This window comes from Myotis daubentonii, chromosome 21 (genome assembly GCF_963259705.1).
Source record: "Myotis daubentonii chromosome 21, mMyoDau2.1, whole genome shotgun sequence".
Classification (NCBI taxonomy): Eukaryota; Metazoa; Chordata; class Mammalia; order Chiroptera; family Vespertilionidae; genus Myotis; species Myotis daubentonii.
In genome coordinates, this window is record NC_081860.1 from 14,496,748 (window position 1) to 14,515,311 (window position 18,564).

The following is an 18,564-nucleotide window of genomic DNA, read 5'->3' on the forward strand; positions in this document are numbered from 1 at the left end:
TATAGGCAACTGCACATCAAAATGCAAGAAAACAGGTCACTTGGATGCCCAACATTCCCCGCCATGCTTATTCCTGATCCTTCCTCACCATGAAGCTGTCACCTGTAACCAGGGGGACCCAATAATTTACCACCCAAACCAGAACGCCTTTGGAGTAAACGGAGGCACCTGGGTCTGACCACAGGGTGGCCCTGGACAGAGCTTCTCCTCGGGAGGAAATATATCACGCAAGATTTGCAATTCAATTCAATTGCAAATCTTGCGTGAATTTTGGGACACCCTATACTAGGTTGAGGCATGATGAACGACTCCAAGGGATGGGTTAGAGTCCTCAGGGCGTCTTTAATATTCCTCTGGCTCAGAAAAGCCATTATTTTAAATCATTGCCTCTCAACACTTTATGGCTCCATTTGTAAGACATCGAGTCTCTCTCGGAGTCTTCCTGTCCCCCTGGCGGAGGGTGCCCCCAATGGGAAAACTCCATTTTTCTCTCTATCCACGCCCAACAAGATTCAGATTGTGGTCTGAGTGTAGCCAGGTTTCCTGCGCCTGCAGAAAGCGAGGCCCCGCACCCTGCCCTTCACCTGCTGCACGTAAGCACCGACTATACAGTCCAGGAGGCACCTGAGAATTAAGAGGGGGCAAAGTCACTCGACAAGTAGCTGTGAGACAGTTCGTGAGCTAATTGGGAAACTATGTGAGATCCACCACTCCAAGAAGGGAAAAAAGCGATCCAGCCATTAAAAGCTGTGCTTAGGAACGGTTTTCTGTGGAAATGCACTGAATTCTCCTGTTGTCGTTCATTTGGGCTGCTAGAACAAAGTGCCATAGCCTGGGTGGCTCATCAACACCAAAGATTTATTGCTCATAGTTCTGGGGGCTGGGAGCCTGAGTTGGAGAACCAGCAGGTTAATGGAGGGTCCTCTCCCAGGCTGCAGATGTCCCCTTGTTCCCTCACTTGGCAGCAGGAAGAGGGAGCTCCGTGGGGGCTAATCCCACCACAAGGGCTCCACCCTCGTGGCCTACTCACCTCCCAGCGGCCCCACCTCCTACTGCCACCACATTGGGGGGTAGGTTTCTAACATGACGTTAGAGGGACATACGCATTCAAACCATAGCACCTCCATTGGCCAGTTACTTAGTATCTGCTTTTTAAAAATTAATTTCAGAGAGGAAGAGAGAGGGAGAGAGAAACATCAACGATGAGAGAGAACCATGGATTGGCTGCCTCATGCACGCCCCCTACTGGGGATCAAGCCTGCAACCTGGGCAAGTGCTCGACTGGGAATTGAACCTATGACCTCCTGATTCATAGATAGATGCTCAACCAGAGATCAACACCAGCCCGGCTAGTATCCATTATTTAACCTTGGATGTCATTTAACCTTTTATTGTACTAGACATATACTACTGCAAAACCTTATCCTTGAGCTTGGCAGCCTTGCCAACTTCTCGTTTCATTCACGTGGCACAACCCCTGGGGTCTGTAAAGAGGAGTAGAACGCCCCTCCATCACTCCCGCACGCCACGCTTAGCTCTTGAACCCGCCTCGCCAGGACTTGAAAGGCCTCTGCCTTCAGCCAGCCTCTCTCCCCTTCCTTTTGTTCGTTTCTTGAGGGACCGCGTTCAGAGGCCGTGTCCCCATTAATGTCAGCTGCCGCCTTTTCCTGAGAAAACCCCCAGAGGGCACCCAGCAAGGGGAAGCCTTTGAAGTTGCTTCTCTTCTGTGTCTTTGATGTGTCCCCCTCCCCACCCTGCCGGGTCCTGGATAAATGTCCACTGCCCCTGCCCAGCGGTGGGAAGAGGACAGCTGGGGCCACCGGGGCGGGGCCTAGGGTCCTGGCTCCTGAGGGGCACCAGCTGTGCCGCCCCCTAGACTTGACTCTCTAGGTCTTGATGTCCGTCCCTGGAAAGCAGGGTCCTGTTGCGGGGAAACAGGGAGACGCACTGGACACACGTGACTGTCAGTGCGGAGTCGTTAGTGAAGGCGATGGCCGCTGCCCTCGCTCCAGAGCGGAACAAGCCACTGCTGCCTATGGACTCTGCCCAGACCCCCGAATAGCTGTCCTCAGGGAAGTGGCATTTCAACAGGGCTGCCCACGAGGGAGCAACAAGGAGCAGTGGGTGGAAGAAAACAGAATGTGTTAACTGAGATAGAATTATGATTCCTGCCGCTCCATAGATTCATTTATTGAGCACCTACTATGTGCCAGGCCCTGAGCTGGGCTCTGGGCAGCGGGAGAGGGGGGACAAAGCGGGGATGGAGACAGATAGTCTCCCCTGTGAAGCTGCTTAAAAACTAAATGTGGAGGCAGGAAACCCTCACAAGAAAGACAAACATCCCAACGAAGGCACAGAGTCATGAGCACCCACCCAAGGCCTTGGCGCTGAGAAAACAGAAGTGGGAATAGAGACTCACAGGGTCCACCCTGATCCTGCCTCTTCCAGAGAATGTCTTTCTGGTTCCTAGTCCTCCGTGGGGACGCCCTCCTTGGGGTTCCTACAGTACGAATCGTCAGCATCATTAGCGCAGTATTGCCATTTTTTGTTCTTATTACATGGTAGGGCTCACACCCAGGACAGGGACTGCCCCCGGGCTGCTATACCGGACACCCCAGATGTTTGCTGGAGAGAAGAAATCTTTCTGATAACCAAGGGAGGGAGGCCTCCCAAGTCCCCCCAACTTAGCTATGTTTGATGACAGCTTTCCAATATTTGATTACACTCGTGAGCTTCTCTGAAATGTGGTCCACGGAGCGTAATTTACCCAGAACACCAGTCCTGCTGTAAGGCCACCATTCTCCTGGTGGTGCCAAGGGGCGGGAATAGCAGTGCCATCGAGTCTGTCTTGCGAGTGTGAACACCTCTATTGTAGGGCCTGGCCATGAGCAGACGCTCAGTGGGTTAGCTTGCCTCCCTCCTCTGTTAGTGGCCTCCCCCCCCCCGCCCTTTTCAATGTAGAGCAGGTGGTGGATGAAAATAGATCAGCACCTATTTACTGGCCTGATTTAAAATTTCAGAGCAAGGAAGTTAGAGGCAAAGCAAAAGGATTCGCTATTTCCAGCGAGTCTGCACTCCCCTCTCAACAGGTAGACTCATGGAGGGCAGTGCCCACTGTGATGCGTTAGAGCAGTGGTTCTCAGCCTTCCTAATGCCGCGACCCTTTCATACAGCTCCTCATGTCGTGGGACGCCCAACCATAAAATTATTTTCGTTGCTACTTCATAACTGTCATTTTGCTACTGTTATGAATCGTCATGTAAATATCTGATATGCAGGATATATTTTCATTGTTACAAATTGAACGTAATTAAAGCATAGTGATTAATCACAAAAACAATATGTAATTATATATGTTTTCTGATGGTCTTAGGCGACTCCTGTGAAAGGGTCATTTGACCCCCAAAGGGATCGCGACCCACAGGTTGAGAACCACTGTGTCAGAGAGACCTGCCCATTCACCTAACCCTCATTCAGAGATGGGGCCACTGAGGGCCATAGAGCTAGAGCTTGTCCTTAAGGGCACATGAAAAGCCCCGATCTCTGACTCCAGACTCGTTTCCCATCATCACACAAGAACACTCTCCCCGACCGGCCCGCAGGCGCCTTGGGCACCTTCTCTGTGCTCTGGTCATCTTTGCGTGTCCCCAGCATCTAGCACAGAGCTTCTAAACCCCTGTGCATGGTGAGGCAGACACATGTCACGCAACCAGCTTTGTGATGACCCGGGAGCCCACGGACCTGTCACAGAGGCCAGGCGCCAGGGAACAGTCCCCAGGCTTTTTTCTCCAGGGGCACCGTGAGGGCCTGGTACGGCGGCACCTCACCGGAAACAGACATGCTTTCCCAGCGGGTGCTGGCTACCCTGAAACGCTGCCCATGAAGAACAGGCATTGAACACTTGACAGGTGCCATGCGCTGGGTATACAGCGATAAACGGGCAGGAGAGGGTCTTTCCCTTAGGAAAAACCATCTTGTAGAAGATGAGAAAGACTAGAACAATCTACCAGCACTGGGTCCAGGCAGAACCCTCCTCCTCAGTGGCTAACCTCCACCTATTTCCAAGACAGAAAATAAAAACAACACTACACAATGGGGCTCTGATGAAGACCCCAAATCCCAAGGTCAATACATTTTACTTTATTTTATCTCAATTGATCTCAACTCCCAAATGTTCCAGCTTCAAAAGGTAAGATTAGGTACCATTAAGCCAGCGAGACCAGCATTGATTTAAAAACCCTCCGTGATGCTATGGGAGGGGGGAGCTTGCGGACCCTGATGAATCTCCTTGTTATCAGCTTGATTGCAGCCGGCCAGCCGCCAGCTTGGCTGATTCCCAATTCTGGCCACATCCTTCCAGTCCTCTGGCTTCTGTGTACCAGGCCAGGGAGCCTGTGTAGAACCATGAATCACCCTGCTAACAATGCTTACTTATCTGTGGGCTGGGATTTCTTTCTTTCTTTCTTTCTTTTTTTAATATATTGTGTGGGTTTTTTTTGTTTTTTGTTTTTTTATTTCAGAGAGGAAGGGAGAGGGAGTAAGAGACAGAAGCATCAATGATGAGAATCATTGATCGGCTGCCTCCTGCATACCCCCAACTGGGCATCGAGCCCACACCCCGGGCATGTGCCCTGACTGCGAATCGAACTGTGACCTCCTGGTTCATAGATCGACGCTCAACCACTGAGCCACGCTGGCAAAGCCATCCTTGTCTTTTAAGTCATCCACAAGATTGTTTGATTGGAGGATGCTGTGTTTGTGCACTGGGTAGTTTCCCAGATACATTGGGAATTATATCTGATACTTTGTCTGGAAAAGATTAGCTCACTCTCTCTGGAGGTTTTGCAAGGAGTTGTCACAGTTTCACTCTCACGGGGGCAGGTGATGGCTGTGTGGAAGAAGGCAGGCCAGCCCATCGGCACTGCGTAGACCTCAGTCATTTTCCCGGTCTGCCTTCATGGGTTTGCATACTTTTACTTTGTTGACTTAATACTTTGCTTTCAATTGATTCACTTACAAACATCAATGAATTTATCATAAAGGAATCTTGATATCACTGTCCTAAGTAGCATACCACGGTCCCTTGCCCTAAATCGAAAATAATGGCAAAAACAAATACAATTACATTCTTGGCTTCCATCCCACCCGGAGGCTGTCTTTATCCGAAGGAGCAGATGGGTTCTAAAAGGCCCCCTACACTCACCTTCCAACGCCCCTAGAGGCCCCTGACCCGCCTCAATTCCTCCATTTTTCATAACTCGGAGTGGAGTTCGGAATTAGACTGCAGACTGGGCAGGCCACTAAGACCACTCAGGAACCCCCAAAACTCTAGGGAACTGTTACAGTGTGTGCCAGCCGTGAAGTGGGGCCCTTGGCTGTGGAAGTGGTCACGTCTTAGCTAAGCCTACGAGGGGCTTAAGGCCAAGGCCAAGGAGCGCTTTGCTGACCAGCTTCTCTGGAGATTTCTATCCCTGTTCCAGCCCCGAGTCAAGGTGGTTTCACGCCCAGGCACCCTGCAGCCTCCTTAAGCATCTTCCGTAATCAATTCAATCCTTCGCTAGGATTCCTCCTTGCCGTACCTCATGCCTTGGGCCTCATTGGGAGAGGGACAAAGAGAGAGAAGCATTCCGTGCCCAGGGCTGAATCCCGGCACCTGAGAAACAGTGGCTGGACCTTGACAAAACCCAGCTCTTTTTCCTCTATTTATTAAGCACTTAATTCACTGTCTCAGTGTACTTGTCCATAAAGTGGGTTTTGCCAGGGTTTTATAACAAAGATGTGAAGTGATATATGAAAACCTCTGGTGCACACGTAGGCATCCAGTAAGTGGCTGTAATAATTATTACTTTCTATGGCATCCATGTGAGGGTCACTGTAGACCAACTCTGTGATGGGCACCAGGGATCCTCAGACAAGTCTGCCCTGGTTTGAGTGGCCAAGGTCACTACCTCAGGCCGGGACTCTGCACAAAGCTGGGAAGCCAGTTGTGCCCACCAGTACTGGGAGGGTGCATACAAAAGTGGTCCTCCCGGTGTGATCCTCACTTTGAGTGACAGGCTCCAGCCCAGTGGTCCTCCATTGTGGTTCTCACTTTGAGTGACAGGCTCTAGCCCAGTGGTCCTCCCGGTGTGGTCCTTGCTTTGAGTGACAGGCTCTAGCCCAGTGGTCCTCCCGGTGTGGTCCTTGCTTTGAGTGACAGGCTCTAGCCCGGTGGTCCTCCATTGTGGTTCTCACTTTGAGTGACAGGCTCTAGCCCAGTGGTCCTCCCGGTGTGGTCCTTGCTTTGAGTGACAGGCTCTAGCCCAGTGGTCCTCCCGGTGTGGTCCTTGCTTTGAGTGACAGGCTCTAGCCCTGTGGTCCTCCATTGTGGTCTTCCCTTTGAGTGACAGGCTCCAGCCCAGCGGTCCTCCCAGTGTGGTCCTCACTTTGAGTGACAGGCTCCAGTCCAGTGGTCCTCCCAGTGTGGTCCTTGCTTTGAGTGACAGGCTCCAGTACAGTGATCCTCCCAGTATGGTCCTCCAGTGTGGTCCTCCAAAAGAACCAAAGGTACCAGACCCCACCCAGACCTGCTCAGTCAGAAACTCTGGGGTGGGGCCAGCACGGCTTCTACCTTCTACCTCTGACAGTCCTGAACCACAGCTCTGCACATGCTGCCCCTGGAATCCACAGCACACGCTGCACCCAATTTTCTTGGGGCAGTGGTTGGCAAACTGCGGCTCACGAGCCACATGCGGCTCTTTGGCCTTTTGAGTGTGGCTCTTCCACAGAATACCACGTGCGGGCGCTCATGTACAGTGCGATTGAAACTTCATGGCCCATGCGCAGAAGTTGGTATTTTGTGGAAGAGCCACACTCAAGGGCCAAAGAGCCGCATGTGGCTCGTGAGCCGCAGTTTGCCAACCACTGTCTTAGGGGAACTGAGTGGCATGCACCTAAAAGAGAAGGGACAGCTGTATGTCAGCAGTTCCCTGCCGAGCAGGAGCCACATCTCAGGAAGAGCATTTTGGGACCCTCTTCTCTTTTCGGATTCATCCTTGACCCAAACACTAAAGGAGGCCGGTGGTAAGGGAAGGGGCAGCTAGGACCCTGGATCTGGGAGGGAGGGGTGCTCTGGGCCGTCGGCGCCCTTGGCCTCCAGCCTCCCTGCCCCACCCTCCCTACCCTACCATCCGCGTCTTCCCTCCATGCGGTTTAGCGTTTCATGAGACCGATTGGTCCCTCCACTGAGTGGGGACAGGCAGGCGGGCCAACAGCATGTACAGAGGACCCACATAACAGTACGCATGTGCACTTCTCACAGTTCTAACTTCCGGGTGTCGGCTGCTCGGGCCACTTCCAGAAAGTGTGTTCAAGTACTAGTATACGCATAACAAAAAATGTGATCATTTCTCTAATTCTAGGTGTGTGTCCTTTCCTCTTTTTCTCCCTCCTTTCACCTCCCCGCCATGCCTCTCGGTATTATACAGTTTTTTGAATTAAATAATACGTTGATGTTGTGTTGTTGAAACCAAAATCCCACTCTTAATCAATGTGCCTTGGGCACCTGCCAGGCGCTCTTCATGGTGATTAGGGTATAGTGCAGGCATATCCAGAGTCCACGTGAAGTAACCCCCAAACTTCTGGGACCAGAAGGGCGGTGGAAGGAGCTTGCGGCTTACGGCGTACAGAAGAGCACACGAAAGCCACCGCCCTATCAGTTTACCCACTCATGTTCTCTGGATATCGTATGCTTCCTCCCTTCATTATTTAAGCTCCGCTGACATTTACCGAGAAAGGTGTGAATTAATCCTGGCTCCCGCTCCTCCGAGCACAGCCAATATTCTTGTTCTTGAAATCAGAGACGGGGAAACCCAATAGCAAGCACCCACACCTCACTGGGCTGAGTCCAAGTGCGGCCACCCCTTCAACATCTGCTGAAATGTCACTCCTGAGGGTGATTGGGATTAGGAGGCTCTTCTGACCTGCCATGAGTCTGGTTTTTAAAAAAATATATTTTTATTGATTTCAAAGAGGAAGGGAGAGGGAGAGAGAGAGATTGAAACATCAATGATGAGAGAGAATCTCTGATCAGCTGCCTCCTGCACACCCTGCTCTGGGGACAGAGCCCACTACCTGGGCCTGCGCCCTGACCGGGAATCGAACCGTGACCTCCTGGTTCATAGGTTGGCACTCAACCACTGAGCCACACCAGCCGGGCCTGCCATGGGTCTTTCCCATCATCGCCAATGCTCCCAGCTTCCCTTTCCAAACTCCGTGTGGCAGACAGTGAGACTGAGAGTGTCGGGGGCCTGGGGCAGCAGGAGGAATAAGGGCAGGAAGCCCGGTGACTTCAGTGCACGAGAGTAGCAGAGTAAGTAGTGTGAGCCATGGCCCAGGCCAACCCAGGTGACATCTGAGCTCCGTGTTTTCTAGCTGCGTGACCTTAGCAAGTCCTGGAACCTCTCTGAGCCTCTGTTCCCTCGTCTGCCAGGGGGCAAACAGGGTGGTTATGAGGGCTAAGCACGTGACCCATGGCGCTGCCAGCAGAACTGCGGGCACGGCGTCAGCCCTGGGACACGGGCCTCCCTGTGCCTGTGCAGCCTCCCTGCAGAAGTCTGTCCCCTCCTGGCCACGTCCTTCCATCCTCGCCAGGCTCCACGGGGCCTACGGAAGCCGACTGCACTAGCCTTTCTCTTCCCACAAGAAAATTCCTCCAGGCCTTGATCATGTGTGTTGTTTTTCTCTTCCTCCAGTGTCTCTGTCTGTCTCTCTCTCTCTCTCTCTCTCTCTCTCTCTCTCTCTCTCTCTCTCTCAATGAGATAGTCAAACAAATGCCATGCTCCAGAGCCTCCGATTCTGATGAGACTCAGTGGGGCCAGGGAGCAGAGGGCAAGAGAGAAGGCAGCGTCTGTGTGTGGTGGGACCACCATCCACAACCAGGTGATCCCGAGTGGACAACCCTGTCTTGCATCCATCTCTTGGGGCTGCCATATTCCCCTACAGCCTCGGCTGCAGCACTGTCCCCTTCGGCCTCTCGCTGTCATTCTTCAGGTTTCTCTCTCCCACAGGCCTTCATGTTTCCAGGCTCCGTCCTCTGGAAATCCGAGCATGTGTATTTCCCCCCACTGGGTGTCATTTCTGGAGAGGTCTCATCCTTTGGAGGTTTAAACCCCAGCACTGCCACTTCCTCGCTGTGTGGCTGTGGCTGAGTTACTTAACTGCTCTGGGCCTTAGCTTCCTCGTCTGTATGATGATGATAACAATAACTCAGACCCCAGGGGCTCGCTGGGGAGATGACAGGTGTGGATATATAGCGAGAGGGCTTAGGACAGTGACGGCGAACCTTTTGAGCTCGGCGTGTCAGCATTTTGAAAAACCCTAACTTAACTCTGGTGCCGTGTCACATATAGACATTTTTTGATATTTGCAACCAGAGTAAAACAAAGACTTATATTTTTGATATTTATTTTATATATTGAAATGCCATTTAACAAAGAAAAAAATCAACCAAAAAAATGAGTTCGCGTGTCACCTCTGACACGTGTGTCATAGGTTCGCCATCACTGGCTTAGGATATCGCCTGGCACACAGCAGCGGGGACAAAAATGACCGCTGTCATCCCTGCTGACAGCAGCCTCCACGGGGAAAAGATGTGTGAGGTGCTCTTCAAGATTAACTCAGAGCCAGACTATCGGATTTCAGGGGTCAGCAATAATTCCAGAAAATTGGGGTTGGGGAGTCACAGGTTAACCAACCTCTTCAGCTAACAAGGCGATCGCAAGATTTATCTACCATCTCCCTCTTTCAGGAAAGAAAGAATATCAATGCCTACGAGAAAACAAGAACAGCATCTCAGAATATAGAGCAGTTCTCAGGAGATGCCAGTTGGCAGCTTGAAACTAACATAATTGCTGGTAGCTGCCCTGCACTTTTTCACTTCTCCTTTCTTTGTCCTGTGGGATCGCCCCCCCGTATGCAGACCAGCCTTTGGGAACCACTGACCTCAGGGTCACTCAACCTCCAGCCGTTGACGGAGGACGGGAAATTGCAGCTGGGAGCCTTACAAAGGGACCAGGAAGCAGAGCTGAGTGCATCCAATAATAACAAAAAAAGTGCCCGGGGAAACTCTCTGTGACTGCGAGAGCGTCGTTCTCCCGGAGCAATTCCAGAACTCAAACACACACCCACACGCAAGGTGGGAGCTGGTTTCCTCGAGCAGTGAATCAAGACTCCCAGTCTAGCCATGCCGGGCGGAGCCGCCTCCCGCCGATCTAATAGATACGTCTTGTCGGGACCAGGGCTGTCTCCCCAGTCGGAGCGACCCCCTTCCGGCGTGAAGTCTGAGACAGCTGACGCTGAGAAAACCCTGGGACAAACAGGTCCCGTCAGGACGCCAGGCAGCTTCCCAGCCGAGTGACGAATTGCAGGCCACCGGGGAGCATTTAAAACCAGCCCAGCTGCCACCCAGGGGAGTGAGTAATCCCAACGTTTAAGGACAAGCCCCGGACCAGCAGTCACTCAGACGCAGGGGATGGTGTCCCCGGGCACTGATGGCACCTGAGCATCTCGCCTGGGACTTCTCTTGGGGAGATGGGCTTGTCTCCTGAGGCACCCCCCCCCCCACAATTCAGGTCCCTGCCCCTCCCTCAGGTATTTTCACTGATGTTCCCATCTGTCTGTCTAATTCACTTCTGCTGAGAGAGATGAGGCTCCTGAGCTTGTCTCGGGGCCACACAGCTGCCACAAGTCTCGACTGACCCACCCCCACCTCCTGGTGTGACCAGCATTTGAAAAACCAAAACCCAGCTGACAAGTGCTATTTTAATAAAGAAAATCTTTGCGATGACACACGCAGACCTGGCCTCATATGTCTTACGCCCTCAATATTTCAGACACACGACTCCCAGCCTCCTTTCTGGGGACCAGCCCTCACAAGGAAACGATCGGCCCCAAGTTCAGTCTGCTCTTAAGGTCAGCATGGGAGCCGGTCAGGTGATAAAGACAGAGCGGCACCTCGTCTCCAGGCAGGAAGAGGGTGACTCTCGGAGAATAAAGAGCAGGACAGAGGCTTGGAGATGGGCTTCCACCGCTGCTTATAACTGAACCGGCAGTGGGAAATGTACCACCGGTCCTCCTCTTTACACACCAGAAAGGGCCTTCCATTTCCACGGGCTGCTTCCCCACGTGCTGACCATGAACAGTGCCCTTCCCTGGGCTGTGCCGCCTGGTCGGGGGGTGGTAGTCGGGGGGGGGGCAGTGGGCATTCTGAGCAAGTGCGGGGTGTTTAATTGTTATTAGAATAGTATCGCCCTTTGGGGGGGCAGAAGGCTGAACGCTTATTTTTGTCATGTCCTAGGCCCGATTTCAGGCAAATGATATTTTATCGGCTTCGTTTAATAAGCCATATACTTATCACCAGGCGCTGGGGCTAAGGAAAATTAAAACATAATTGTTGAGCCCATCTCCATAGGCTACTGGCATGATCAGGGTATACACAGGAAGGGCAGCTACCCCAGACATTCTGAGGGGGGGATGGGGCCTGCGAATGCTTTGCAAGGAGGTTGTTCCAGAAAGAGGAAGGCATGTGCAAAGGCCCCGAAGCTTGAAGCCACAGTGCATTCTGGGAACTGTGAATGGGGTGGAATGGATGGCTGGAGCCCAGGAAGAATGAAGAGGGAGGCAGGGGCTAGGTTGTGTATTACTTGTGCTCGAAGCAAGGGGAGCCCTTATAAAATTCCACTCTCTCTGAGAAGGATTTCTAATTTGCCATTTACAACACCCCCAATTGGTCAGACCTAAACCATTTTAAAACCCAGCAACCCTGCCCTGTAACAGGAGAGAGACCACGAGTAGCGAATTGGTTTCTAAGCTGGACATCTATTTACAACTTAAATTTGATGCTAGGAACCATTGGCAACAAGGACTGGGAACAGTGAGTTAAAAACCAGAGACTTTTTCCTTCCTATTTCATTCTCCAGGCATGTTTCTATCTGAGTGAAGTATCCGGGACTGAAAAGAAGAATGAACTTTAGGGAGAAAAAAGTCACGTCATCTTGAACAAATATATATGCTCTTAGGGAGTGCCTGGCTGCTACGACTCAAAGAAAAGGTCATTTCCTTTCACAGACTGGACTTTGCCTCTAAAGGGTGCCCCTCACCTCGAACTTGGCTGTCGGCAGTGGGTGCTGCCGGCTCAGGGATCTAGTCATGGCTGACGATGACAGCTCACCCCTTGGCATCTGCTACTTCCCTAGATTGGCCTGATGTTTGGCTGGGGCACCGGGTCTGCTGGCCCCAGTATACTGGACGGCCTTAGTTCTGATTGGTTGGATGTCCACTCTACCAGGAGGGACCCGTTGTTAAATATCTTTCCTATCACCCTCGGTCCAGACTCCCCGGTGCCTAAGCAAGTGGCATGGCTAAGTGGGGAAGGTGCCTTCCACTGACAGCAGAGTCAGGTGTGCAATGGGGTGGGAGCATTCCCTCCCATGCAGCCCAAGGGCACACCTGTGGGCCTGAGTTGCTCATACCCACGGCGGGTGAGCTGGTCTGGAAAGCCAGGGGACAGTCCTGTCGCTTCACGCCGACCATGACTGGACCAGAGGGACACTGCAGGGGGACAGGCCTGAGTCCATCTCCAGACCTCTTCCTTCACCCGGGCCTTGGGAAGGACCCTGGGGAATGAGCGAGGAAGGCTGGTTCTGACACCTGTTCTGTCACAGGGTTCCAGAGGGGAAGGAATTCAGGGGACAGGGCGGGCTAGCATGTGGTCAAGAGCACGCCTTTGACTTCTTGTAGAACTAAGGTTACTTGCTTTATCACTAGCAACTTACACAGCCTCTCCGAGCCTCCGTGTCCTCACTCCTACACGTAACATAGCTACAGAACTGCACTCGGTGAGGCTGGTGAGGACGGAGTGAACTAGTACTTTAAACCAGTGAGCACAGCCCTAGCCGGTTTGGCTCAGTGGATAAAGCGTTGGTCTGTGGACTGAAAGGTCCCGGGTTCGATTCCGGTCAAGGGCACGTGCCTCGGTTGCAGGTCAGCCTTGGTTGGGCGTGTGCAGGAGGCAACCAGACCATGTGTCTCTTTCACATCGATGTTTCTCTCTGCCTCTACCCCTACTTTCCAGTCTCTCTAAAAATCAATGGAAAAATATCCTCGACTGAGAACTAACAATAAATAAATAAACGAAGCGGCACAGCACCTGGCATAGAGCTCAGAAGAGAGTAACTCTCGGTGGCAGGTGGCCATTAAGCGGCCCCGGCCCTGAGGATGGCAGGTGCTCATGTCTACAAGGCACTTGGATTAGCTCTTGGCTCATAGCAAGCACTCAGTGAATCAATCAGTGATAAGGACCATCATCATCTTCATCTTCACCATTATCTGAATCACTATCACTAGTTACCTCCTCTTTAACCAGAGTTCTGTACCTCCTCTGTGATTAGAGGGGCTCGGCTGGGGACGAGGGCATTGGGTGACAAGGGAGGAGACTTGGGCAGGCGTGCCCTGTTCTTAACCAGAGTGTTGCTTCTCAGGATCCAATTTACCTAATTGTATAAAAAGAGAGGTTTCTGCCCTGACCGGTTTGGCTCAGTGGATAGAGCATCGTCCTGCGGACTGAAGGGTCCTGGGTTCGATTCCGGTCAAGGGCATGTACCTTGGTTGCGGGCACATCCCCAGTAGGGGGTGTGCAGGTTGGCAGCTGATCGATGTCTCTCTCGTTGATGTTTCTAACTCTCTAGCCTTCTCCCTTCCTCTCTGTAAAAAGTCAATAAAATATTTTTTTTTTTTTAAAAAAGAGGGAACCCACACTCTCTGCCTGTCCCAAGGCTCTGAGAGTCCCAGCCCTGGCCAGGGATGGTGTGTGCCATCTGAAGGATATCCATCCCATAGATGTTCATTGAGTGGCTCCTGAATGCCAGGCTCTGGGGACACCACAGTAGGCAAGCCGTCATGCCCACACCCGTCACCCTTGGAGGTTACTCTCACAACTGAAGCCCAAGGGACAATCAGGAAAAGATTTTAGCTTATAACTTGGTCCAGGTGACTCCAAAATTTGGGGTGCATTAGAGGTGGTTTTCCCAAAGTGCCACCCGGCCCCTGATTCATTTGGGTGCTTTACAGAGAACTCATCTTTCTACAATTCCTCTTTCTCATTCAGCCTCAGGGAGGTACTAGTATTTCCACAAGCAGGTGAGATAGAAATGCAACTTTTTTTTCCTTTTTTTATGGAATGTATTGGGGTGACATTGGTTAATAAAATTATATAGGTTTCAGGGGTACAGTTCTATAATACATCATCTGTATATTGTATTGTGTGTTCACCACCCCAAGTCAAGTCTCCTTCCATCACCATTTAAAAAAGAATATATATATATATATTATTGGTTTCAGAGAGGAAGGGAGAGGGAGAGATAGAAACATCAGTGATGAGAGAGGATCATTGATCGGCTGCCTCCTGCACACCCCACACAGGGGATCAAGCCCGAAACCCGGGCATGAGCCCTTGACCGGAATCAAACCGTGACCTTTTGGTTCATAGGTCAACTCTCAACCACTGAACCACACTGGCCGGGCTCCTTCCATCACCACTTCTCCCCTCTTTACCCTCTTCTACCTCCCCCACCCGCTTCCCCTCTGGTAATCACCATGCTGTTGTCTGTGCAGAAATGTAACTTTGAAAATCATCACTTAGGAGTAAGAGGTGTGTGTCTCAGAAGAGCCCCTTGGAAGAAAGCTCTGCCCCTCACAGTACCATCCACGCTTCCCAGGGCAGTGCAGGCCCTCCGAGGCCATGACATCAAAAGCCTCGTTTTCTAAGAAAGAGAATCAAGATCTTAAGAAAAAGATAGCCCAGTTTTGTCCCTCAGACAACACAGGTGTCATTCTTCACTCCTCTTTCACTTCTCATGCCTTAATCCTTGAACATTTACTCCGAAAAGAGGTTCTTCCTTTTCTAACAAATCACGGGGTCCCACTGTTCATTGTCTCCCAGCTACAGCCGGGCTTTTACAGAATCAGCGCTCTGTCCCTGGGGCTGCCCCGGCCAGAGGATGCCTAATCCTCCGCAGCACAGGTCGAGAGCGAGTTGGGGAAGGGTGGGCAGGGCTGGTACAAGGGCACCATGGTCTCCAGTGGGATCTGAGGTCTCCTGGAAAGGCATATGGTGAGGGCGACAGAGCTGGCACCCCTCCCTGTCACTGTGCCAGGATACTGATTGCACAGAGCGCCCCCTGGCTGCTCAAAGTTGGGGTGCTTACAAGGATCAAATAAGTGACTGCGTTTGAAACCTGGCTTACAAGGAGATGTAAGGGGCAGCTGGGGTTCTTGCCCTCCACCTCATATCCTTCCTTCCCCAGCCGTGGCAACTCCCAGATATGCCTCCACTCGTCTGAGTTCAACGCGTTTGGGGCAGATGTGGGGTTCCTGGGGAAGGTAGGTGTCTCAGGTCGGGACTGGTCAAGCCAGGGGTCAGCCTCAGGACAGGGGCACCAGAGTGAAGGACAGTGGTATGGAATATAACACATCTGACTTGTTTGACAATTTTTCCCAGGCAGGGGACCTCCCCCACAATGAAACGGGGGACCCCCCAATGAAACAGGTCCTGGGGGGCACACTCATAGCACAAGAGCTCTGGGTTTTGTTTTATTTTGTTTTTAATATATTTGTATTGATTTCAGAGAGGAAGGGAGAGGGAGAGAGAGAGAAAAATCAATGATGAGAGAGACTCATGGATCGGCTGCCTCCTGCACGCCCCCTACTGGGGATCGAGCCTGCAACCTGGGCATGTGCCCTGATCAGGAATTGAACTGTGACCTCCTGGTTCATAGGTCGACACTCAACCACTAAGCCACGCTCAATGGCGGGTTTTAAATATATATGGAAGCGCCCCTCTTAGCTCAGGCCTTGGAGCTGATGGCTGGATACCCTGTTGGAACAACCTGATGTGGGAAGTGGGGGCTCAAAGTGATGTCCTGATGGCATTTAAAAAATCAGAAGTCCTGGGCATGTAGAAGGCATTCGGCAAAAGTTCCGCGAATGGACGAGCAAGGGATGCCTGAATGAGCATCTAATAAGGATTTTATAGCAGAACAATGGGCAGCCGCTGGTCCCGCCCTCTCACATGCCAAGTGGTCTGGCCCAGGCAGAGCCCAGTATCTGGGAGCAGAGGGGGGCGGCTAGAGGAAGGCCCTCCCCAGTGGGACCGCCATCACCCCAAACTTGGCCAGCCCACTTCCTCTCCTACCCACGCTTTGGAGTTAAACAGCCACAGAACGCTCTTCCCTGTCTCTGTGTGGGAGCTGGTGGCGCGCGTGTATTAACTCAATAGCATTTGTGAAAGTTTTCGGAGCTCGTGGGGGAAACCTAGGATGATGTGGAGAGAGAGGCAGAGAGGGTTGTTGAAGGGCGGTGGAGTTCACAGGAGGAATTCTGGGCTGGCACTGCTGGGTAGGGGCAGGGGGAAAGGGGAGAACAGGAAGTGGCGCCTGCCCCACGTGGGGGTCCTTAGGGCCTGGGCAGCCTCGGCCTAGGACTGGCATTTCCCTTTCGAGGAAACTGTCAACTCAGGGGCCCTCAACTTGTGCAGATAGGATGAAATGACAAATGGGACAAAGGAGGGGCGCACCCGGCGCGGATGCCTGGATGGGCACTGGCCTCATGGAGGAAGGGACCTTCTGCCCACCCTCAGAACTCACCTTCTCGGGGCCCGGGGCCAGGAAGCCCTGCTCTGGGCCCCTCAGAACCCTCGCTGCCTCCCCTCTTGCTCACTGCGGGTTGGAGGCTTTGTGTGGTGCGGGAGCAGAGAGGGGCCGGGCCCCACGTGCGTGCGGGAGGCTGCCAGGCCGGGTGCGCGTATCAGCCTCCGGGACCCAGGACTGGTGTGTCCCGCGCTGCGAGTGCGCGCTCCTGGGAGTCCCGCGCTCAGGCAGGGGCTCCCGCCCCGCCCCGCCCCTGGAGAGATCCCGAGAAACGCTAGGGCGAGACCGCGCGCCAGGGGGCCCGAAGACCACCGGGCGGCGATATAGACTTTCCACAAAGGTCTCAGGCTCCGCGGCGAGAGCGCACGGGGACTCAGGGGTGCAGGGGCGCCGTGGGTTCGCTGAGCATCCAAAGCCCGGCGAGGGCGGGGGTCTCAGCCCCGCCCCGCGCGCTCCAGCTCTGGCGGTTCCAGCGCGCACCCCAACGCCAGGCTCTCGGGGCTGCGGGGAGAGCGTGTGTGTGTCCGTCTGTATGGGGGACACTCCCCTTCCCGGGAGCCCGTGCAGAGCCCTCGCCCTCCGCTGGGCCCGGGGAGCCCTTCCCCCAGCGCACAGATCCCTGCGCGCCCCTTGCCCACTTTGCCAAGGCGAGAAAGCGGCCGAGCCGGAGACAAAGAAACTCCTGCCTCCTCCACTCTCGGCCCCTCCGCCCGCCCTAGACACTCCCCAGCGCCCTCCCTCGACCCGGCGACATCGCGCGTGGACACTTCGGAGAAGGGAGGGGGACAGGGGTGCGAGTCTGCTCCCACATGCTGGCCGGCTGGAGGCTGCCCGCGCTCCCTGCCCAGGGGACACCCCACCCGCCGCTCACCAAACCGTCCCGGGCCCCAGGTGCGGCCACGCTGGCCAAAACCGCCCGCCACCTCTCAGCTGAGCGATAGGGGGGCGCGGCGCACACAAAGCGGATTGGGGTGTGCGTGTGTGGAGAGTCCGGGAGGGAGAGATCCCGCCAGGGCTCGGCCCGGCCCGGCCGGGCGCAGCTATTTACCCGATTTCTTCTTCGATCTCCGAGATGTCTGCGAAGATGAGGCAGACCACCAGCAGCGTGAGCGCAGCCAGCATCCAGCTCCGGAACTGCAGCTGCATGGTGGCTTCGCGCCCCCGGGACCGTGCGGGCTGGAGCGAGGAGCGGGGCTGGAGGGCTCAGCGGCCGGCGCCCGAGCCTCCGAGCGCGCGCGGTGCGCAGCCGGGCAGATCCCTGCGCTCCCGGCGAGTCCGGGCCGGCGGCGGCAGCGACAGCGGCACACAGGGGTTGCTCAGGCGCGGCGAGCCAGCTCTCCCCCTCGGCTCCCGCCCGCCCCTTCTCTCCCCCTCCCCTCCCCTTCCTTCCCCTCCCTTTCCCCGCCCTGCGTGGGGCTCCGCGCGCAGTTTGACAGCTTTGCTCCGCGCCTCTGCTCGCCTCCGCCCACCCCAGTCCACTCCGATGTCCAGCCGTCCGCCGTGGCGTCTCCCGCCTGCCTTCTTCCAGCTCCCGGGGGGCTCTGGGACGCGGCTGGAGCCGGCCACTCCCAGCCTAGGGAGCTGAGCTGGGGAGCCGCGTGCGCCCAGGTACCCAGCACCGCCCCGCGTACCCCGTGGGCTGGCAGACGCCCTCCGCCGCCTGCTCTTTGTCCAGCGCCGCCCGCTTTCTCGAAAAGTTTTCCCGACACAAAGACCCGCACCTGGGGACAGCCCCCAGCGCGCGGCCAGGAGGGGGTTTCCTGCCGCCAGGCGTTTCAGCGAGAGACACATTCGAGGGGAGGTGGGGGAAGGGGAGGGGAGAAGAAATATCCAAGACAGGCCAACTTCGGTGGAGATGTTGACTGCGGGTTTTGCGGTTTGT

General features: G+C 54.1%; 1 protein-coding gene across 1 annotated transcript in view; it reads right to left on the reverse strand.

The window, feature by feature from the left end:
• The window catches only part of ST8SIA2 (ST8 alpha-N-acetyl-neuraminide alpha-2,8-sialyltransferase 2), a 38,864-nt gene extending 20,868 nt beyond the window's left edge, over positions 1 to 17,996 (reverse strand). Inside the window, exon 1 of the mRNA XM_059677962.1 lies at positions 17,731 to 17,996. Within this exon, the coding sequence (XP_059533945.1) occupies positions 17,731 to 17,828 (98 nt within the window). The 5' untranslated portion in view covers positions 17,829 to 17,996. The remainder of the gene's footprint in view (positions 1 to 17,730) is intronic.
• Between the last annotated feature and the right edge of the window lie 568 nt (positions 17,997 to 18,564).